Below are 19,564 nucleotides of genomic sequence, written 5' to 3'. Positions count from 1 at the left end.
ACAGGGACTTCCTGCTGCAATACGGGGACTTCCTCTGCAGTACGGGGACTTCCTGCTGCAATACGGGGACTTCCTCCGCAGTACAGGGACTTCCTGCTGCAATACGGGGACTTCCTCTGCAATACGGGGACTTCCTGCTGCAATACAGGGACTTCCTGCTGCAATACGGGGACTTCCTGCTGCAATACAGGGACTTCCTGCTGCAATACGGGGACTTCCTCCGCAATACGGGGACTTGCTGCTGCAATACGGGGACTTCCTCCGCAGTACAGGGACCTCCTGCTGCAATACGGGGACTTCCTGCTACAATACAGGGACTTCCTCCGCAGTACAGGGACCTCCTGCTGCAATACAGGGACTTCCTGCTGCAATACGGGGACTTCCTCTGCAGTACGGGGACTTCCTGCTGCAATACGGGGACTTCCTCCGCAGTACAGGGACTTCCTGCTGCAATACGGGGACTTCCTCCGCAGTACAGGGACTTCTTGCTGCAATACGGGGACTTCCTCTGCAATACGGGGACTTCCTGCTGCAATACAGGGACTTCCTGCTGCAATACGGGGACTTCCTGCTGCAATACGGGGACTTTCTCCGCAGTACAGGGACCTCCTGCTGCAATACGGGGACTTCCTCTGCAGTACAGGGACTTCCTCCCCACCCTAGTAACCAAAGCTGATCTGAGATCTTTCTTATTCTTTACAGCACCAGAATGGACAAAACAGTGTCCTATCCTTCCCTGAGATTACTCAGGTAATTAGTCAGTTTAATTACTTTGATTATCAGAATCAAAATTACACTTTAAGAATTTTTCTTTGCAATCATTTTTATAATCTAATATACTGGCAGTTGGTCTGTAAAGGATTAATGTAAAAATATTGCAAGGGATGAATTATTTCTTCTAAACAGTCCTGAATATAAAGCACATTTTTCTACCTTACAGTTTGCAACAGTGTGGAATCGAAGCACCCCACCTTGTACAACTTTCGTCCATCATTAAACAATGTCCCAGTTTAATGGAGCTGCAGTAAGTTTTCCACTTATTTGTAGCTTTTCATTTTATCTGTGTGTTGTACTTGTGTGTTGCCATGAACCATTACCAGTCTTTGCTGAGGAAATTATTATTGATGTACAGTATATTGTACCAAATTTAGTGGACGCTATTACTGCAGTCACTACTGTATTGCTTTGAGTAGTGTAAAGATTTTATCAAATGAGTAAAAAACACACAAAAAACTGCAGTTGCTGGAACTCTGTAATAAAATACGAAAACGCTGGAAATGATCAGCAGATCAGACAATATCCGTGGGAAGAGAAACCAAGCTCACATTTCAGGACAAATGCCCTTTGTCTAAAGTGCTCAGACAAAGATTTCACCAGCTGAAGTGTTAATTCCATTTCTCTTCCACAGATGCTACCTGACCTGCTGAGTATTTCCTGTATTTTCTGCTTTAATTCTGATAAGCGAGGCTTTGGGCCTACTCCGGTTCTGAGGACTCACTTTTGGTTCAGAATGCTGTTGTTCACTTCAGTTGTTTGCATGGCTTGCATTTTATTTTCTTTCTCTTGTGTGTCGAGTGTAGGTCTTTTATTTTTATTCTTTTTTTTTACTTTAATTGGGTCCCTTGGGGTTTCTTGCTTTGTGGCTACCTGTCAGCAAGCAGATCTCAAAGTTGTATAATTTATACATTCTTTGATAATAAATGTACTTGAACTTGAACATTAATTATAAATTTTGACAGAACCCCTGTAATGAAATTCTAAGCATTTAAGATTCTGATACTTGACATATAAACTCTCCTCAGGCATCCAGCTGGGTACAGGTATCGATTATAACCAACGGTTTGTCATCGAAACATCGGTTATAATCGATACCTGTACCTGACTGGAAGCCTGAGAAGAGTTTATTCATCATTTTCACTGGGAAAGCACTAGATCCTTATTCTAATACTTGGCTCTCACACTTGAGTGTGGTGTTCCTCCTAGTCAGATAATGAATCTTGATAGTTAGATACTTTATTGATCTCAAAGGGAATTGCAGTGTCACAGTAGCATTACAAGTGCACAGATATACAAATATTAGAATAGAAGTGATAAGGAATAAAGAAAGAAGGTGCTACTGAAAGCTGGAATCCACCCAGGGACTGATGTCTCTGTCGCTCCAGTGGTGTTCCACTGGCTCAGAATAGTTGGGTTATAATAATATTCTGTGCACCAAAATGTTGCTATTAAGTTCCACTCAGGACTGAAAACTAACTTGATAATGCAGTGCTGTTCCAAACTGTCCTGTCTTCTGGAAAGCCTTGTTCGGTGGGTTGCTAAAGATCCCTCCCTCAGTTCTAAGAGGAGCAGGAAAGCCTGATTTTTGGCCTTAGACTTGGCCTTGACTATTTTCCCTCTTTAACAGTTTGACTGTCCTTCCACATTGCACTCTGGTGAAGCCAAAAATAAGTCAAAATCAAAGTAAATTTATTACCAAAATACGCACTTGTCTCTGTATATGCCCTTGGGATTCATTTTCTTGCAGATTTACAGGAAAATAACAAGCACAATAGAATTTATGAAACTTATACGTGAGCAATGACAGGCAAACAGCCAATGTGCAAAAGAAAACAAATTGAGCAAATAAAAACAAAAATACTGAGAAAGTGTGTTATTAAGTTGTTGAAACTGAGTCTATGGGTTGTGGAATCAGTTCAGGGTTGAGGTGAGTGAAGTTATCCACACTAGTTCAGGAGGCTGATGGTTGAAGGGTAGTAACTGTTCCTGAACTGGGTGCTGTGATGCCATCAGTCAGGTATTCTCCACTGTGCATCTATGGAAGTTTGTGAAAGCTTTGGAAGACTTGCCAAATCTACATTCACTGTCCTTCAAATGAGTTGCCTGCATGGATACTCAAAGGCAGTTGTGCAGTCTGTGTATCTGATGATCTCACCGTCCTGAGGTGGAAATGACGGTTTGGTACTAGGATCCGTGTCTCGTCAGTTCTGGATTTGATATCATTGGTTCTCCTCCTTCCCTTACAGCCTGTGCCAAAACAACTTTGGTGACAAGGGGGCAGGAACACTGGCTGAATCCCTTCAGGTTATCCAGGGACTGAGAATTCTCAGGTAGGTTCTGGAACACAAATTTGATCCCTGTTTTCAATCTTAAATTGCCATTCTACATCATTGAACATTGATCTGCATAATGAGAATTATTCAACTGTGCCTGTGAATAAGGGGGTGAAGCTTGTCTACTGCACAGCAAAGGACCCATTTTTAATCCAGTGTCTGCTTTGTTTTTGAGGAGATTATCGCCGACAGTCCAATCATGTCCCTCATCCCTCCCACTGCTCCTTTAATAATTGACACACTCCCTTTTATAGTCAACTTGCCCTTGGTCCCCACACCCCTCCCTCCCCTGGGCATCAGCAACAATGAATGCTGCTATCCAGGTGCATTGCAGATCCCAGACACGGCCTTAGTTCCCTCATAAGGGAGTGTGTGGGTGGCAGTAAATGAAGCTTTAGCTAGGACAATCCCCAATAACCCCAGTCCATATCCTCACACAGGACAAGGCCTCAGAATCATAATTAGAATCAGAATCGGGTTTATTATCTGTGACATAAGTTGTGAAGTTCGCACTTTTGTGGCAGCAGTACAGTGCAGACATGACAAACTACTACAAGTTACCATAAAAATAAGTAGAGGAATAGTGAAATAGTGGTTGTAGGACGTTCATAGATCTGACGGCAGAGGGGAGGAGGCTGTTCCTAAAACGGAGTATCGGTCTTCAGGCTCCTGTACCTCCTGCCTGATGGCAGTAATGAGCAGAGGGCGTGTTCCTGATGGTGAGGGCCCTTAATGATGGACGCCGCCTCCCTGAGGCATTGCCTTTTGAAGATGCCCTCAGTGGTGGGGAGACTAGTGCCCATGATGTAGCTGGCTGAGTTTACAACCCTCTCCGCCTTTTTACGATCCTGCGTATTGCCATCTCCGTACCGGACGGCGATGCCACCAGCTAAAACGCTAAATCCCCTCAAGCGACTGGGGCCGGTAGAGTTGGTTCCTGGCGAGTAGTGGGATGTTTTGAAGGTGAGAGGCAGGTGCCAGAGTGTAGTTTAAAATTACACAGGTGATTCAAAATCAGATGTGATTTAGAATGGGTGTGATTTAAAGTGAGTGTTATTTGGAGTGGGTGTTATTTAAGGTGGGTTTGATGTGGAATGAGTGGGAGATCTTCGCAAGGCTTCAAGGATGCACTGTCAGTGCAATTTCGGGAGCTTCTCATAGTGCACATGCTTCATATTTCAGAAGATGATGAGGTAGGTCTTTCTCCTTTATCCACTCTGAGTCGCAAATGCCTCAACAGAAAGGGCAGGAGGGAAGATGCTCCAGGTCTCAGCACTGAAAGCAGTCATCAGGGGCTGAGCTCAAGATGTCTGCCATGACCTTTCAAATTGACTTCATTTTTCATTCTGGGAAAGCCCTTCTTTTAATCTGGCTTTAAGCATCTACTAAAAATTAAAGATTAGCTTTATTTGTCACATATACCGTACATCGACACATACGGTGAAATGCATTATTTTTGTCAGCGACAACGCAGTCTGAGGATGCGCTGGGGGCAGCTAGCAAGTGTCGCCATACTTTTGCCACCAACATAGCATTCCCTCAACTTACTAACCCTCAGCAGTATGGGAGGAAAGCAGAGCAGCCAGAAGCAAGACAAGTGGTCACAGGGACAGCGTACAAACTCGTTACAGACAGCAGTGGGAGTTGAACTCTGGGTGCTGGCTCTGTCAAGTGTCACCCAAACTGCATGCTACTGTAACACCCAGTACTAATTCCATTCGGAAGACATTGGACTGTTTTCCCCAATACCTTGGTACAAAACTGACCTAATAACAGGGGCTCATTTGAAACTTTGCAGTTAATTGCTGTCTCTCCTCTCTCAGCCTAGAATCCACCAACATAAGCAACATGGGCATGGTGCTGCTAACAGCAGGTCTTTGTAAATGCCGCAGCCTTGAGGAGTTAAAGTAAGTTTTGGTTTTTGCTTTATTCACTTTGTTTGTTGTCTGGATGATTGGATAGTCTGGTAATTCCTTTTAGAAGATGTCTGTGGTCCACCTCACTTGATGTTCTTGGGTTCCCAGAATCCTGATTTCAAATGGTCCATGGGTGGTGTATTTCCCATCAATACTGCTGCTCCTTTCTGAGAGAGGGTGCAATTTCCACTCTCTCAGCACGCCCCAGTTATAGCAGCCGGGTGAAATCCCTGGACAGGATAGTCATCACCAGTGTCCTAGCTGTCATTATTTATCCCTTACACACAGACACGCATGCATATACACCGCAGCAAAAGGCCACTCAGAACCTCTTAAGCCTATCATCAAAACATATCACCATTGACCAAACAACCCAGTTAGAACATGAAACTTCCACCTCATGGAGCATTTGAGGTGACCACTAAGCTGCATTTAAGGCAATGCTGGTTTAGTACAAGGCAAGAGGATTAGCAGAAAAGAATCCAAGGGTATGCTGATGGAGGGCAATGAAATAGACAATAAAAGTCACATCTACTGAGCACCAGGTGGCTGATGGGCTACAACAACTGTGTGTTTCATCAGAATTTGGACTGGGCAACCGACACTACACACTTAGCAATGTCCAGTTCCTCGAGCCTGTTCCATTGTTTAGTCAGATTATAATTGATGTGTAGTACTCCTATCTATTGCCTTGATTCTGAAAGTCCTGATAACATATTCTAGGAAGCACTTACCAGGAACCATCTTTGGCTACTAACCTTCCAGGTCACCAAGAATAACACTTAATACCACACCTCTGCTTTGAGCTTTCTGCTTTCAAAGCACAGAAACCAGCGATATTTTAGAGGTCATCCCTGAAGTATACAAAGGATGCTGCTTTAGTGCCACCGTACGGGCATTCTACCTGAGCATTACACAGAGTGAATCTCACTCTGATATTTTTGCTGTGCCAGGTTTGCTCAAATCAGTGATGCCTATTTAGATTTAGGGTTTCTATACACGCTTACTTATCACATGTGCATCGAAACATTTGCATTAACCAACAACCAACAAACCCGAGGGGGCAGCCTGCAAGTGTTGCCACACATTTTAGTGCCAACGCAAGATGCCAGCTTTGCCCTTTACTTTTTAAACTGTGCACCCAGATGCCGCCCCCACTATAATGCTGCCTTCTTCAGTTTGTGTTGACTGCTCCTGCTGACTGAATTGAATTATTTACTGTACATGTGCCCAAGTGTCCCTGTGGACTCTGCCTCGTTCCAGAGACTGAGCCAGGCTGGCAGGTTTGTACTGCAGCTTGTAGTCATGTCACTGCTAAACCGATACGGGCAGCTAATGAAGGGTGATGACAACCAGTTGGAAAATCAAATACAAAAGTAAAAGATTGTGTAATAACACTGAAGTTGCCTTTGGACAGTAGTGTTAAGGTGAATGTCAGAGATCTTGTATCACCACACTCACAAAAACTAGCAGCAGTCTGTCACAGTAAGCCTGGCACCTTGACTGTCTGAGGGTAATAGCCATCACTGGAAATGGTTCACAGAGTTTATGTGCCTTTATACGGTAACAAGTGGGTTCTCTCTTACCTTTACTGATCACTTACATTAGTCCAATAATCTTACTGGGAAGCATTGATTTTCCAAGATTGTGCTCCTCTGGCTCATCCTGTCTCAGGGATGTGGGCGACTCCAGGGCAAGTAGATCATGCCAGCGTTCTCATTGCAAACATCCCTGGTCCATTTGCACAAGTCTCTCACTGAGACTGAGGCATTGGCCTGCTCCGGTTCTTCCAGGCTTTGCTTTCTATGGACTCACTTGTGTTCCGATTGCTATTTGCTTACTTTTATTGTTTGCACAATTTGTTTCTTTCTCTCTTTCCACATTGGGTCTTCTTTCTTTTAATGGGCTCTTTTGGGTTTCTTTGTTTTGTGGCTGCCTGTAAGGAGATGAATCTCAAGGTTATATGATGTATAGATACTTCGAATCAAAATCAGGTTTAATATCACCGGCATATGTTGTGAAATTTGTTAACTTCACAGCAGCAGCACAATGCAATACATGATAATAGAGAGAAAAATCTTTATATTATACATTTAAATTAAATAATAGTGCAAAAACAGAAATAGAAAAAGTAGTGAGGTAGTGTTCATGGGTTCAATGTCCAATGACAGGGAGGAAGAATCTGTTCCTGAATCGCTGAGTGTGTGCCTTCAGGCTTCTGTACCTCCTTCCTGATGATAACAGTGAGAAGAGAGCGTGTCCTGGATGGGGGTCCTTAATGATGGACGCCGCCTTTTGGAGCATCACGCCTTGAAGATGTCCTGGATTCTACGTAGGTTCGTGCCCATGATGGAGCTAACTAATTTTACAACTCCTTGCAGCTTACTTCGATATTATCCAGTAGCGTCCACCCTCCAACCCATACCAAACAGTGATACAGCCAGTTGGAGTGTTCTCCGTGGTAAATCTGTAGAAATAGCGAGTATTTTAGATGATGTACCAAATCTCCTCAAATTCCTAATGAAGTATATTTGCTATCTTGCTTTCTCTATAGCTGCATCGATATGTTGTGACCAGGTTAGGCCCTCAGCGATATTAACACCTAGGAGCTTGAAATTACTCACTCTCTCCAATTCTGATCCTCAGGAGGACTGGTGCATGTTCCCTTATTTTGCCTTACCCGAAGTCCACAGTTAGCTCTTTGGTCTTGCTGATGTTGAATGCAAGGTTGTTGCTGTGACACCACTCAACTAGCTGGTATATCTCGCTTCTGTACACCCTCCCGTCACCATCTAAGACTCTGCTAACAATGATTGTATCTTCAACAAATTTATCAATGGCAACTCAGCTGTGCCTAGCCACATGGTCATAGGTGTAGAGAGAGTAGAGCAGTGGTCTAAGCACACATCCCTGAGGTGCGCTGGTGTTGATTGTCAACGAGGTGAAGATGGTATTTCCAATCCTCACAGATTGTGGTCTTCTGGTTAGGAAGCCAGGGATCCAGTTACAGAAGATACAGAGGCCCAGGTTCTGGAGCTTTTCTATCGGGACAGTAGGAATGATGGTGTTAAATGCTGAGCTGTAGTCAATAAACAGCAGGTGATCCAAGGCCATATGGAGAGCCATTGAGATCGCATCCACTATTGTGGTGATAGGCAGATTGCAGTGGGTCCAGGTCCTTGCTGATTTGATTCTAGCCATGACCAACCTCTAAAGCACTTCATCACCGTAGATGTGAGTGCTACTGACGATAGCCATTAAGGCGGCTCACACTGCTCTTCTTGGGCACTGGTATAATTGTTGCCCTTTTGAAGCAGGTGGTAACTTAAGACTTCAACAATCAGAGATTGAAATTGTATTTGAACACCCCTGCCAGTTGGTTGGCACAAGCTTTCAGAGCCTTACCAAGTTCTCCTTCGGGGCGCCGTCTTGTGAGGGTTCACCTTCCTGAAAGACAGCTTGACATCGGCCTCCGAGATAGAGATCACAGGGTCACCGGCTGCAGTGGGGATCCTCATTGCTGTAGTTTTATTCTCCCTTTCAATGTGGGTATAAAAGGCATTGAGCTTGGCTGGGCATGAGACATCGCTGCCATTCATGATGTTGGGTTTTGCTTTGTAGGAAGTAATGACCTGCAAACCCTGCCAGTGTTGATGTGCATCCAATGTCACCTCCAACCTTGCTCAGAATTGTTCCTTAGCTCTTGAAATAACCTTTCACTTCCAGGGTGCCACCGATAAAGGCGACTCGTGTGGTAGCTCTGATGGAAACCTTCAAATATTCTCATTTCCGCCTGCTACAGCTGAGAACCACAACTGCATCTAAAGTCTGTACAATTAGTAATGTCATGCTTGAACAATCTATCGCTACTCAAGAACAACGGAAGTAGATCAGACTCTGGCTGCAGAAGAGGGGTTGTCATGCTGGGCTAAAGGTGCATTTAAGAAAGAGGGGCTTTCAGTTCCCAATACTGACTGACTACCTTGCTGGCAAATGTACTGTCTCTGGTAAATAAAATTGAAGATCGTAGAGCTAGAGCTGTTTCAGAGGGACATTAGGACCACTTGCATCTTTTGTTTCACAGAACTTTGGTTTACCCCTTCTGTGATTCAGATTGACGGGTACACAATGCACTGCCAAGATAGGACAGTTGAGTCTTTTAAAGCCAAGTGTGGTGGAGTGTGCTATGCTTCATGATCAACTCCTCGTGGTGTACACATGTGGCTGTGCTGTCCCAGTCCTGTCCACCAGACCTGGAACACCTCACGATCAAGTGCCATCCATTTTACCTGCCATGGGAGATTTCAACGATTATTCTGGTAGCAGTGTACCTCCTACCAAGCAGGCTCTAGATGTACTGAGTTTTGTGATCAAATGGCACATCCTCTCCTTTTGGGGGATTTTATCCAGGCCAGCTTGAAAAGTCTCTAAATAATTATTACCAAAAAATCATGTGGTTCTTGCCGAGTTATTCCACACTCAAACTTCGGGAAGTCTGATCACCTGGCTGTACTTCTACTCCCTGAGTATAGACAGAGACTGAAAACTGCATCACCAGTAGTGAGGACCAAGAAAGTACAGATAAGGGACATGATGAGCACTTACAGGACTGCTTTGAATTGGCGGGCTGGACTGTATTCAAGGATTCATCTTCAAGTCTGAATGACTGTCACCGACTTCATTAAACCTGTGTGGATGGGTGTGTGCCTACAAGAACCTATTATGCCTACCCAAATCAAAAGCCATGAATGAACCAAGAGGTACATGGTTTGCTGAGGGCTAGATCTGTGGCATTCAAGTCTGGCTTGCGGAGAGCTATTCAAGAGCATCAGTGACTCTTATCTCTGGTGGCGTGGTTGCCAGAAGACTGGCGGGAATGGCAGTGGGGCCATGAATACTGGGCTGCAGAGGAGGGCCTGCAGCAGATTCGTGCCCTACTCTTCTGCACCCTTCTGCAGCAGCTCCTCAGCAAACCCAATCCTGGAGTCTCCTGAACACACACAGAATGCTGGAGGAGCTCAGCAGGTCCAACGTCACGCCTGGAGTGGGACAAGGAGACCCATGGACTCTCCTGAAAGCAGATTGGGTGGAGTTGCCAGGTGGTGCACTCACTCTGTTGTTTTACGCTTGACTTCTGTCAGCTCCCAAGGTTCTCCGTACCAACCTAATGCTCCTTCTCCACTTTGAGCGGTCGTGGGCCAGAGATTCTCAGGAGTCGGAGAGGACGCCAGAGCAGAGTGCTTGCTTCAGGGGTTTCTGCTGATCTACCGGCCTCCGTAAGCCAGTTTCTGTTTGCAGTGCAGGGGAAGCGGTGGTGGTGCCCATCTAAGATCGCACTGTGGTTGGGTGCAGTTGTACAAGTGAAGTTCCGAGCACTTCTACAGAACGTGAGAAGGGAGAGACCCTGAGCTGCACATTCCAGTCATTCATTACACACCGGTTCTCCTGGTAGGGCAGTAAGTATTTCACGAGGCATTCCTTCACGTCTCTCCCATCCACTGGAGAACTGTGGCCACATTACCAGTTCTCCAGAACCGGCCACAGGCTACTCCTGCCCAATATCTACCTCTAGGTTAACAACCATTTCGAATGCAGTGCTTGTATCAGTGTACTGAATTTCAAGAAGGTGGCATCCAGCATCAAGGACTCTCACTCAGCATCTGGGACATGCCCTCTTCTCATTGCTACCATCAGGGAGAAGGTACAGGAGCCTAAAGGTGCTTAGGAACAGCCTCTTCCCTCCCACCTCCAGATTTCTGAATGGTCCATGAACTCATGAACACTAACTCACTATTCCTCTTTTACACTGTGTTTTTGTTTTTTTTTATTGTAACTTATAGTAATTTATGTCTTGCGCTGTACTGCTACCACAAAGTGACAGTTTTCGTGAGAAATGCCAGTGATAATGAACTTGGTTCTGATTCTGATCTTTATTGATAGTTTCTTATCTTCATTTTTCCTGCTGTTCCACTACCTACCTACATGACGGCTCTTGTCTGCTCGGAAGGGTAAGATGGGAGGCCAGGCACCATGTGCTTAATCCCGTCTGCAGCTTGTGAGATGAGATTGAGGTGGGAAGAATGGGTTGAGGGGACGGTCACTTTCTTTTCTCCTCACATTCCCTGTGATTCCATTCCAGTGCCAAGGGAATCTACAGCTTGGATGGTGCAGCTCCCCACTTCTCTGCATGTTCCCCTTGCAGGTGAAGGAGCTGCCTCAGCGAATAGCTTTCTCGGGGCCCTGATACTCACAGATTCTCTGTTTCTCTCTTTGCAGCTTGTCACACAATGAAATGGGGATGGAGAGTGCCAGTGAACTAGGAAAAATCCTTCCAGGCCTGCAACAACTGAGGATAATCAAGTACGGTCCAAGATCAAATTTCTTTGCAGCTCTTTACCCATTGAATAGCAAAGTCTAGTGATAAAATTAAACAAATCCTATTTCCCATTTGCCATGTACTTTGCCTTTCCCTCATAAACTACATGACACAATTACTGTATTTGAACACAATCATTCATGACTGATCAATTGACTGTTATTTTGCTACTTGTTACACGAGAAGACAGAAAAATGGGATTGAGAAGGATACTAAATCAACCATGACGGAATGATGAGACTCGATGGGCCAAATGGCCTCACTCTCCTCCTATGTCTTCTGATCTTACGGAATCATTTGGTTGCAACAATAATCTGCATAAGATAGAAGTTAGCCTGACACTTTACTAATGGTGATAGTTTGATCTGATCTTCTAATTTATTGGCATCTATAAATGGAGCAATAAATTCCCTTGCTTCCCTCAATGTGCTGGTCCTGGTGTTCCCTCGTTCCCCTCAATGTGCTGGTCCTGGTGTTCCCTCGTTCCCCTCAATGTGCTGGTCCTGGCGTTCCCTCGCTTTTCTCAATGTACTGGTCCTGTCCTTCCCTCGCTTCCCTCAATGTGCTGGTCCTGTTGTTCTCTCGCTTCCCTCAATGTACTGGTCCTGTTGTTCCCTCGTTCCCCTCAACGTGCTGGTCCTGATGTTCCCTCGTTCCCCTCAATGTGCTGGTCCTGGCGTTCCCTCGCTTTTCTCAATGTACTGGTCCTGTTGTTCCCTCATTCCCCTCAATGTACTGGTCCCGTTGTTCCTTCGTTCCCCTCAATCTGCTGGTCCTGTTGTTCCCTCGTTCCCCTCAATGTACTGGTCCCATTGTTCCCTCGTTCCCCTCAATGTGCTGGTCCTGGCGTTCCCTCATTCCCCTCTATGTACTGGTCCTGTTGATCCCTCGCTTCCCTCAATCTGTTGGTCCTGTTGTTCCCTCGCTTCCCTCAATCTGCTGGTCCTGTTGTTCCCTCGTTCCCCTCAATGTGCTGGTCCTGGCGTTCCCTCATTCCCCTCTATGTACTGGTCCTGTTGTTCCCTCACTTCCCTCAATCTGTTGGTCCTGTTGTTCCCTCGCTTCCCTCAATCTGCTGGTCCTGTTGTTCCCTCATTCCCCTCAATCTGCTGGTCCTGTTGTTCCCTCGTTCCCCTCAATGTGCTGGTCCTGGCGTTCCCTCATTCCCCTCTATATACTGCTCCTGTTGTTCCCTCGCTTCCCTCATACTGTTGGTCCTGCTGTTCCCTCGCTTCCCTCAATCTGCTGGTCCTGTTGTTCCCTCATTCCCCTCAATCTGCTGGTCCTGTTGTTCCCTCATTCCCCTCAACGTGCTGGTCCTGATGTTCCCTCATTTCCCTCAATGAGCTGGTCCTGGCGTTCCCTCGCTTCCCTCAATGTACTGGTCCTGTTGTTCCCTCGTTCCCCTCAACGTGCTGGTCCTGATGTTCCCTCGTTCCCCTCAATGTGCTGGTCCTGGCGTTCCCTCGCTTTTCTCAATGTACTGGTCCTGTTGTTCCCTCATTCCCCTCAATGTACTGGTCCCGTTGTTCCTTCGTTCCCCTCAATCTGCTGGTCCTGTTGTTCCCTCGTTCCCCACAATGTACTGGTCCCATTGTTCCCTCGTTCCCCTCAATGTGCTGGTCCTGGCGTTCCCTCATTCCCCTCTATGTACTGGTCCTGTTGTTCCCTCGCTTCCCTCAATCTGTTGGTCCTGTTGTTCCCTCGCTTCCCTCAATCTGCTGGTCCTGTTTTTCCCTTGTTCCCCTCTATGTACTGGTCCTGTTGTTCCCTCACTTCTCTCAATCTGTTGGTCCTGTTGTTCCCTCGCTTCCCTCAATCTGCTGGTCCTGTTGTTCCCTCATTCCCCTCAATCTGCTGGTCCTGTTGTTCCCTCGTTCCCCTCAACGTGCTGGTCCTGATGTTCCCTCGTTCCCCTCAATGTGCTGGTCCTGGCGTTCCCTCGCGTTTCTCAATGTACTGGTCCCGTTGTTCCTTCGTTCCCCTCAATCTGCTGGTCCTGTTGTTCCCTTGTTCCCCTCAATGTACTGGTCCCATTGTTCCCTCGTTCCCCTCAATGTGCTGGTCCTGGTGTTCCCTCATTCCCCTCTATGTACTGGTCCTGTTGTTCCCTCGCTTCCCTCAATCTGTTGGTCCTGTTCTTCCCTCGCTTCCCTCAATCTGCTGGTCCTGTTGTTCCCTCGCTTCCCTCAATCTGCTGGTCCTGTTGTTCCCTCGTTCCCCTCAATGTGCTGGTCCTGGCGTTCCCTCATTCCCCTCTATATACTGGTCCTGTTGTTCCCTCGCTTCCCTCAATCTGTTGGTCCTGTTGTTCCCTCGCTTCCCTCAATGTGCTGGTCCTGTTGTTCCCTCATTCCCCTCAATCTGCTGGTCCTGTTGTTCCCTCGTTCCCCTCAATGTGCTGGTCCTGATGTTCCCTCGTTCCCCTCAATGTGCTGGTCCTGGCGTTCCCTCGCTTTTCTCAATGTACTGGTCCTGTTGTTCCCTCATTCCCCTCAATGTACTGGTCCCGTTGTTCCTTCGTTCCCCTCAATCTGCTGGTCCTGTTGTTCCCTCGTTCCCCTCAATGTACTGGTCCCATTGTTCCCTCGTTCCCCTCAATGTGCTGGTCCTGGCGTTCCCTCATTCCCCTCTATGTACTGGTCCCATTGTTCCCTCGCTTCCCTCAATGTGCTGGTCCTGTCCTTCCCTCGCTTCCCTCAATGTGCTGGTCCTGTTGTTCTCTCGCTTCCCTCAATGTACTGGTCCTGTTGTTCCCTCGTTCCCCTCAACGTGCTGGTCCTGATGTTCCCTCGTTCCCCTCAATGTGCTGGTCCTGGCGTTCCCTCGCTTTTCTCAATGTACTGGTCCTGTTGTTCCCTCATTCCCCTCAATGTACTGGTCCCGTTGTTCCTTCGTTCCCCTCAATCTGCTGGTCCTGGCGTTCCCACATTCCCCTCTATGTACTGGTCCTGTTGTTCCCTCGCTTCCCTCAATCTGTTGGTCCTGTTGTTCCCTCGCTTCCCTCAATCTGCTGGTCCTGTTGTTCCCTTGTTCCTCTCAATGTGCTGGTCCTGGCGTTCCCTCACCCCCTCTATGTACTGGTCCTGTTGTACCCTCGCTTCCCTCAATCTGTTGGTCCTGTTGTTCCCTCGCTTCCCTGAATCTGCTGGTCCTGTTGTTCCCTCATTCCCCTCAATCTGCTGGTCCTGTTGTTCCCTCGTTCCCCTCAACGTGCTGGTCCTGATGTTCCCTCGTTCCCCTCAATCTGCTGGTCCTGGCGTTCCCTCGCTTTTCTCAATGTACTGGTCCCATTGTTCCTTCGTTCCCCTCAATCTGCTGGTCCTGTTGTTCCCTCATTCCCCTCAATGTACTGGTCCCGTTGTTCCTTCGTTCCCCTCAATCTGCTGGTCCTGTTGTTCCCTCGTTCCCCTCAATGTACTGGTCCCATTGTTCCCTCGTTCCCCTCAATGTGCTGGTCCTGGCGTTCCCACATTCCCCTCTATGTACTGGTCCTGTTGTTCCCTCGCTTCCCTCAATCTGCTGGTCCTGTTGTTCCCTCGCTTCCCTCAATCTGCTGGTCCTGTTGTTCCCTCGCTTCCCTCAATCTGCTGGTCCTGTTGTTCCCTCGTTCCCCTCAATGTGCTGGTCCTGGCGTTCCCTCATTCCCCTCTATGTACTGGTCCCGTTGTTCCCTCGCTTCCCTCAATGTGCTGGTCCTGTCCTTTCCTCGCTTCCCTCAATGTGCTGGTCCTGTTGTTCTCTCGCTTCCCTCAATGTACTGGTCCTGTTGTTCCCTCGTTCCCCTCAACGTGCTGGTCCTGATGTTCCCTCGTTCCCCTCAATGTGCTGGTCCTGGCGTTCCCTCGCTTTTCTCAATGTACTGGTCCTGTTGTTCCCTCATTCCCCTCAATGTACTGGTCCCGTTGTTCCTTCGTTCCCCTCAATCTGCTGGTCCTGTTGTTCCCTCGTTCCCCTCAATGTACTGGTCCCATTGTTCCCTCGTTCCCCTCAATGTGCTGGTCCTGGCGTTCCCTCATTCCCCTCTATGTACTGGTCCTGTTGATCCCTCGCTTCCCTCAATCTGTTGGTCCTGTTGTTCCCTCGCTTCCCTCAATCTGCTGGTCCTGTTGTTCCCTCGTTCCCCTCAATGTGCTGGTCCTGGCGTTCCCTCATTCCCCTCTATGTACTGGTCCTGTTGTTCCCTCACTTCCCTCAATCTGTTGGTCCTGTTGTTCCCTCGCTTCCCTCAATCTGCTGGTCCTGTTGTTCCCTCATTCCCCTCAATCTGCTGGTCCTGTTGTTCCCTCGTTCCCCTCAATGTGCTGGTCCTGGCGTTCCCTCATTCCCCTCTATATACTGCTCCTGTTGTTCCCTCGCTTCCCTCATACTGTTGGTCCTGCTGTTCCCTCGCTTCCCTCAATCTGCTGGTCCTGTTGTTCCCTCATTCCCCTCAATCTGCTGGTCCTGTTGTTCCCTCATTCCTCTCAACGTGCTGGTCCTGATGTTCCCTCATTTCCCTCAATGAGCTGGTCCTGGCGTTCCCTCGCTTCCCTCAATGTACTGGTCCTGTTGTTCCCTCGTTCCCCTCAACGTGCTGGTCCTGATGTTCCCTCGTTCCCCTCAATGTGCTGGTCCTGGCGTTCCCTCGCTTTTCTCAATGTACTGGTCCTGTCCTTCCCTCGCTTCCCTCAATGTGCTGGTCCTGTTGTTCTCTCGCTTCCCTCAATGTACTGGTCCTGTTGTTCCCTCGTTCCCCTCAACGTGCTGGTCCTGATGTTCCCTCGTTCCCCTCAATGTGCTGGTCCTGGCGTTCCCTCGCTTTTCTCAATGTACTGGTCCTGTTGTTCCCTCATTCCCCTCAATGTACTGGTCCCGTTGTTCCTTCGTTCCCCTCAATCTGCTGGTCCTGTTGTTCCCTCGTTCCCCTCAATGTACTGGTCCCATTGTTCCCTCGTTCCCCTCAATGTGCTGGTCCTGGCGTTCCCTCATTCCCCTCTATGTACTGGTCCTGTTGTTCCCTCGCTTCCCTCAATCTGTTGGTCCTGTTGTTCCCTCGCTTCCCTCAATCTGCTGGTCCTGTTGTTCCCTCGTTCCCCTCAATGTGCTGGTCCTGGCGTTCCCTCATTCCCCTCTATGTACTGGTCCTGTTGTTCCCTCACTTCCCTCAATCTGTTGGTCCTGTTGTTCCCTCGCTTCCCTCAATCTGCTGGTCCTGTTGTTCCCTCATTCCCCTCAATCTGCTGGTCCTGTTGTTCCCTCGTTCCCCTCAATGTGCTGGTCCTGGCGTTCCCTCATTCCCCTCTATATACTGCTCCTGTTGTTCCCTCGCTTCCCTCATACTGTTGGTCCTGCTGTTCCCTCGCTTCCCTCAATCTGCTGGTCCTGTTGTTCCCTCATTCCCCTCAATCTGCTGGTCCTGTTGTTCCCTCATTCCCCTCAACGTGCTGGTCCTGATGTTCCCTCATTTCCCTCAATGAGCTGGTCCTGGCGTTCCCTCGCTTCCCTCAATGTACTGGTCCTGTTGTTCCCTCGTTCCCCTCAACGTGCTGGTCCTGATGTTCCCTCGTTCCCCTCAATGTGCTGGTCCTGGCGTTCCCTCGCTTTTCTCAATGTACTGGTCCTGTTGTTCCCTCATTCCCCTCAATGTACTGGTCCCGTTGTTCCTTCGTTCCCCTCAATCTGCTGGTCCTGTTGTTCCCTCGTTCCCCTCAATGTACTGGTCCCATTGTTCCCTCGTTCCCCTCAATGTGCTGGTCCTGGCGTTCCCTCATTCCCCTCTATGTACTGGTCCTGTTGTTCCCTCGCTTCCCTCAATCTGCTGGTCCTGTTGTTCCCTCGCTTCCCTCAATCTGCTGGTCCTGTTGTTCCCTTGTTCCCCTCTATGTACTGGTCCTGTTGTTCCCTCACTTCTCTCAATCTGTTGGTCCTGTTGTTCCCTCGCTTCCCTCAATCTGCTGGTCCTGTTGTTCCCTCATTCCCCTCAATCTGCTGGTCCTGTTGTTCCCTCGTTCCCCTCAACGTGCTGGTCCTGATGTTCCCTCGTTCCCCTCAATGTGCTGGTCCTGGCGTTCCCTCGCGTTTCTCAATGTACTGGTCCCGTTGTTCCTTCGTTCCCCTCAATCTGCTGGTCCTGTTGTTCCCTCGTTCCCCTCAATGTACTGGTCCCATTGTTCCCTCGTTCCCCTCAATGTGCTGGTCCTGGTGTTCCCTCATTCCCCTCTATGTACTGGTCCTGTTGTTCCCTCGCTTCCCTCAATCTGTTGGTCCTGTTCTTCCCTCGCTTCCCTCAATCTGCTGGTCCTGTTGTTCCCTCGCTTCCCTCAATCTGCTGGTCCTGTTGTTCCCTCGTTCCCCTCAATGTGCTGGTCCTGGCGTTCCCTCATTCCCCTCTATATACTGGTCCTGTTGTTCCCTCGCTTCCCTCAATCTGTTGGTCCTGTTGTTCCCTCGCTTCCCTCAATGTGCTGGTCCTGTTGTTCCCTCATTCCCCTCAATCTGCTGGTCCTGTTGTTCCCTCGTTCCCCTCAACGTGCTGGTCCTGATGTTCCCTCGTTCCCCTCAATGTGCTGGTCCTGGCGTTCCGTCGCTTTTCTCAATGTACTGGTCCTGTTGTTCCCTCATTCCCCTCAATGTACTGGTCCCGTTGTTCCTTCGTTCCCCTCAATCTGCTGGTCCTGTTGTTCCCTCGTTCCCCTCAATGTACTGGTCCCATTGTTCCCTCGTTCCCCTCAATGTGCTGGTCCTGGCGTTCCCTCATTCCCCTCTATGTACTGGTCCTGTTGTTCCCTCGCTTCCCTCAATCTGTTGGTCCTGTTGTTCCCTCGCTTCCCTCAATCTGCTGGTCCTGTTGTTCCCTCGTTCCCCTCAATGTGCTGGTCCTGTTGTTCCCTCGTTCCCCTCAATGTACTGGTCCTGTTGTTCCCTCGTTCCCCTCAATGTGCTGGTCCTGGCGTTCCCTCATTCCCCTCAATGTACTGGTCCTGTTGTTCCCTCGTTCCCCTCAATCTGCTGGTCCTGTTGTTCCCTCGTTCCCCTCAATGTGCTGGTCCTGGCGTTCCCTCATTCCCCTCTATGTACTGGTCCTGTTGTTCCCTCGCTTCCCTCAATCTGTTGGTCCTGTTGTTCCCTCGCTTCCCTCAATCTGCTGGTCCTGTTGTTCCCTCATTCCCCTCAATGTGCTGGTCCTGTTGTTCCCTCGCTTCCCTCAATCTGCTGGTCCTGTTGTTCCCTCATTCCCCTCAATCTGCTGGTCCTGTTGTTCCCTCGTTCCCCTCAACGTGCTGGTCCTGATGTTCCCTCGTTCCCCTCAATGTGCTGGTCCAATTGCTCCCTCGTTCCCCTCAATGTGCTGGTCCTGGCGTTCCCTCATTCCCCTCTATGTACTGGTCCTGTTGTTCCCTCGCTTCCCTCAATCTGTTGGTCCTGTTGTTCCCTCGCTTCCCTCAATCTGCTGGTCCTGTTGTTCCCTCGTTCCCCTCAACGTGCTGGTCCTGATGTTCCCTCGTTCCCCTCAATGTGCTGGTCCTGGCGTTCCCTCGCTTTTCTCAATGTACTGGTCCTGTTGTTCCCTCATTCCCCTCAATGTACTGGTCCCGTTGTTCCTTCGTTCCCCTCAATCTGCTGGTCCTGTTGTTCCCTCGTTCCCCTCAATGTACTGGTCCCATTGTTCCCTCGTTCCCCTCAATGTGCTGGTCCTGGCGTTCCCTCATTCCCCTCTATGTACTGGTCCTGTTGTTCCCTCGCTTCCCTCAATCTGCTGGTCCTGTTGTTCCCTCGCTTCCCTCAATCTGCTGGTCCTGTTGTTCCCTCGCTTCCCTCAATCTGCTGGTCCTGTTGTTCCCTCGTTCCCCTCAATGTGCTGGTCCTGGCGTTCCCTCATTCCCCTCTATGTACTGGTCCTGTTGTTCCCTCGCTTCCCTCAATGTGCTGGTCCTGTTGTTCCCTCGCTTCCCTCAATCTGCTGGTCCTGTTGTTCCCTCGTTCCCCTCAATCTGCTGGTCCTGTTGTTCCCTCGTTCCCCTCAACGTGCTGGTCCTGATGTTCCCTCATTCCCCTCAATGTGCTGGTCCTGGCGTTCCCTCGCTTTTCTCAATGTACTGGTCCTGTTGTTCCCTCATTCCCCTCAATGTACTGGTCCCGTTGTTCCTTCGTTCCCCTCAATCTGCTGGTCCTGTTGTTCC

The 19,564-nt window shown here is 48.7% G+C and overlaps 1 protein-coding gene across 3 annotated transcripts in view; it reads left to right on the top strand.

The window, feature by feature from the left end:
* Positions 1–19,564, top strand: part of nlrc5 (NLR family, CARD domain containing 5) — a 258,886-nt gene that overhangs the window by 195,509 nt on the left and 43,813 nt on the right. For all 3 annotated transcript variants that reach the window (XM_063066746.1, XM_063066749.1, XM_063066748.1), the window contains exons 37-41: positions 703–750; positions 941–1,024; positions 3,024–3,107; positions 4,934–5,017; positions 11,303–11,386. In XM_063066746.1, the coding sequence (XP_062922816.1) occupies positions 703–750; positions 941–1,024; positions 3,024–3,107; positions 4,934–5,017; positions 11,303–11,386 (384 nt within the window). The remainder of the gene's footprint in view (positions 1–702; positions 751–940; positions 1,025–3,023; positions 3,108–4,933; positions 5,018–11,302; positions 11,387–19,564) is intronic.

This window comes from Mobula hypostoma, chromosome 14 (assembly GCF_963921235.1).
Source record: "Mobula hypostoma chromosome 14, sMobHyp1.1, whole genome shotgun sequence".
Taxonomy (NCBI): Eukaryota; Metazoa; Chordata; class Chondrichthyes; order Myliobatiformes; family Myliobatidae; genus Mobula; species Mobula hypostoma.
This window is presented reverse-complemented; position numbering and strand designations above follow the sequence as displayed.